The following is a 3,373-nucleotide window of genomic DNA, read 5'->3' as shown; positions in this document are numbered from 1 at the left end:
TGCTTCAATGTTTCAACCAAGACCTTTTAATATGGAAAATTATCTCGATTCATGCGAGCAACAATATAGTGTAATTCCACTGCCTCATTGGATAATAACATATTATGGCGGTCAGGTATCTAAATAATAATTCTTTTAATTTTTTTATAAATTATTTTCACCAAATAATTAATTATTAATTATCGTTAATTTTTATTTTATATAACACAGGATATAAAATTAGTCTTCAAAAGATTTGCCAGTAATATAATTTTTTCCAATGGATTAAAATATCCATATAGCTCAGGCGGGTAAGACATTTTAATATAAATAACTGTTTGTTTATTAAATATATAAAAAAATAATAAATATGAAATTAATTATAATTAAATGATAAATATTTAATAATATTATGTACACTATGTATTGCAGGGTATTGGAGAGTTTGTCACCCAGTCTGATTGCTCTTACCACGGTCAATGGTATTAATATATCAATCATAATTTTTTTTTTTTTACAATAAATAAACAATTTTAGTTATTTTTATTATTGTTACTGCAGGTACTCACTGCTTGGACATCCTTCCAGCACAACAAAATGATCCTAAGTGGTTGATCAATCAAAGACACGTTGAAATAAATATCATTGCAAGCTGGATTGCAGAATACCAAGCTGATAGATTAATTTGTTAATAATGGGTAATATATAGTTTTTTTTTTTTTGGTGGTTTCTTTCTTTGTATATATTAAAAGGCAAAGCAAGTTCCGCATAATAGTAATAATCATTAAGTCATTATTAGTGTATAAATTAAAGAAAAAGGCAAAGCAAGTTCTGCATAATAGTAAAACAATCACCGCAAGGATAACCAAAACCATAAAACTAAAAATCAAGCAGAGTAATATAGCAAACAATTGAAACAAATCTAAGAAAATTCCACATATAAATTCAGGAAGCTTTCAGGAATAGAGTTAAAAAGAACATTTTTTTTATTTCAACAGGGCCTACAGCCCAAAGTTAAAATGAACAATATATATATATAAAACTACTAGTTAAGACACCATCGCCATGGAATGTGCCTCTAGGAGAGCAACAAAATTGGAGGAAAACAGAAAAAAAAATAAAAGAAATTTCTACCCTAGATTTTTTCCCCCCCATATATAACTTGTTATACAAGTTATAGCCTCTATTAATTTCAAACAAATATAGAGATGTGATTGAAGAAAGGAAAAAAAGAATTGCGATGCTAACTATAACATGCTCAATGTACAAAGTAAAAAGCTACACTCACTCTCGGGCTTTTTGAAACTGTTGATCAAGTGAATCTATTAAAGTTACCCAAGACCTCCAAAACTTTTGACACCACTCTTTGATTGAGGCTGGCATCACCAAGGGGGGAAATAGTTATAAAATATTCAAATTTAAAGAAAAAATAACTAATTAATTAATAGAAACAATTATTTGTATAACCACAATAAGCATTTTACTTTATCAAAATTACAATGCATATTACTTTTTGCATTGCAGTAAAAAATAGTAAACAAAATCAGTCATTGCAAAAACACCAAAGTAGTGTCATATTCAAAAGAAAGAAGCTGAACTACTAACTTTAGACCAAAAGCTTTAAAGTTGATTGTTCATACATAATTACCATACTTATAATCTGGGGAAAAAAATACCTAAAGTTCATCTTGGGCCCATGCATACTTCTCATAAGATCCCCAACCCCAAGCATGAAGCATAGCTTCTTTTACTTATTCTCTTCTCTTGATGTCAACTGGATCATCTACGATCTCTTTACTAGACTTGGTAGTTTTCCTCCTTGAGGCAATTTCCCCAAATTTACCACCATGGGAATTATTTAGCTCTTCCAACTGAAACAAGACCAATTGCTTACTTCCCGAAATAGCATATTATTAGAATTGAAAAACATTTCTCATGACAAAATATTATATTAACCGAATAAGAAACCTGTGCTGTATACAAACAGATTCAAAAAAAAGTGTAAATAATATCAAAAGATGAGGATTTAGATTTATATGAGATTGAATAGAGAACGAGAATTTAAACTATGGATTTCAATCAGTTTGATGCAGGACTGATGCGGACAACACCAAACATATATGGTCATTTTGTTAGTTGTGTTTGTTTCTTGTGATTGCAACATACAATGAATCGTTTTAGTGAACTAAAGACTAAAACAAATGTACAAAAAGTTAGGGGCTTTACATCTTCTTACCAGATTTTGTATATCAGTAATTTCTTTCCGTAACTCCTCAACTTCTACCTGCATTTCACAGAACAATTCTGCAAAATGAACTTATGCAAAAACGAAAAGGATTTCAGCTTCCCTTAAAAAGAAATTTGAATAGGAAATGAAAACAAAGTTCTACTTCAAAATCATCTACATGAATGAACCATCCTAGTTGTGCCTACCTCTAATTAGTAATTACAGCATTCTCAAGTCTCAACCTAGTAACAACTTGGTTGTTTAGCAGGAATTAAAAACAGTAGTTCCATATAATTCAGCTCCAACGTTTCCTTCAGAGTTAATCTACAGTCTAATTCCAACAAATTAACGACTATGCAACTAATTAAAGCCTCAATTGAGCAGATCCCTACAGAATCTTTGACTAATTACTAAGCTGAAAACCAATTCACAATTATAAATAATTCTGAGGGTTAGGGTTTACAGCGTACAAGGAAGAGGGAAGGAGCACCGACGGAGGGAGCGAGGATGGAGGGTTTGCGAGAGAGGGAGCGCCGAGGAGGGAGGCCTTGCCAGAGAGAGTGACGGTCGAGGGAAGGTCAGGGGAGGCGGAATGAGCGAGCACAGACGGAAGGTGGATGGAGGGAGTGCCGGCAGAGGCATTGCGAGGGAGGAGAGAGCGCGAGCGGCGGCGATGAGAGGAGTTAGTGTGTAAAGGTTTCTCCAAGATTTTGAGGGCATACTTGTGAGTCTCAATTTAGTCTTTCAGATTTCAATTGTCTCTATTTAGTCTCTGTTTATAAACGTGCCTCATATTAGTCTTCGAGACTATTTTTAGTATAAAAAATTAATAGAGGGCTGTTGTAGACTATCACATGTTACGCTAAAACTTGTAAAATGATGCAGTTTTAGTTTTGACATTTAAATAGCTAAAAAACGACATTGTATTACTTATTTTGTTAGGTAAAATTTTAATAAACACCATTTAAGATGTTATTTTTAGGTTATTTGAGTGCCAAAATCAAAACGACATCATTTTACAAAGTTTAGTGTGGCATCTGCCTGTCACGTTCCGTTAACATTTGTACATTAAAAATTGTTTCAAGGACTAACATGAGTTACGTTCACAAAGTTTGGAACTAAATAGAGGCAATTAAAACTTTAAGGATTAAATTGAGATTCGCGTAT

The 3,373-nt window shown here is 32.3% G+C and overlaps 2 protein-coding genes across 2 annotated transcripts in view; one reads left to right on the top strand and one right to left on the bottom strand.

Moving 5' to 3' along the window:
- Positions 1-1,644, top strand: part of LOC107635787 (lysosomal Pro-X carboxypeptidase-like) — a 3,399-nt gene extending 1,755 nt beyond the window's left edge. The window contains exons 4-7 of the mRNA XM_021120255.1: positions 5-115; positions 211-290; positions 412-461; positions 541-1,644. Of these exons, the coding sequence (XP_020975914.1) occupies positions 5-115; positions 211-290; positions 412-461; positions 541-671 (372 nt within the window). The 3' untranslated portion in view covers positions 672-1,644. The remainder of the gene's footprint in view (positions 1-4; positions 116-210; positions 291-411; positions 462-540) is intronic.
- Positions 1,513-2,976, bottom strand: LOC107637487. The gene is made up of 3 exons (XM_016340899.2): positions 2,677-2,976; positions 2,216-2,295; positions 1,513-1,850 (listed from the first exon to the last, which is right to left on the bottom strand). Exons 1-3 carry the CDS (start codon positions 2,924-2,926, stop codon positions 1,731-1,733), a joined length of 450 nt encoding a protein of 149 aa, XP_016196385.1. The 5' UTR covers positions 2,927-2,976; the 3' UTR covers positions 1,513-1,730.

This window comes from Arachis ipaensis, chromosome B04 (assembly GCF_000816755.2).
Source record: "Arachis ipaensis cultivar K30076 chromosome B04, Araip1.1, whole genome shotgun sequence".
Taxonomy (NCBI): Eukaryota; Viridiplantae; Streptophyta; class Magnoliopsida; order Fabales; family Fabaceae; genus Arachis; species Arachis ipaensis.
Note: the sequence above shows the minus strand (reverse complement) of the source record. Positions and strands in the feature narration are given on the sequence as shown.

Excerpts from the sequence above, each read along its gene's own strand:
- LOC107637487 (XM_016340899.2), bottom strand. The coding sequence starts at position 2,926 with ATGCCCTCAAAATCTTGGAGAAACCTTTACACACTAACTCCTCTCATC. Across the intron at positions 2,296-2,676 it reads GTGCTCCTTCCCTCTTCCTT|TTCATTTTGCAGAATTGTTC; the intron begins GTACGCTGTAAA and ends TTTTTGCATAAG. Across the intron at positions 1,851-2,215 it reads TTACTGATATACAAAATCTG|TTGGAAGAGCTAAATAATTC; the intron begins GTAAGAAGATGT and ends GTCTTGTTTCAG.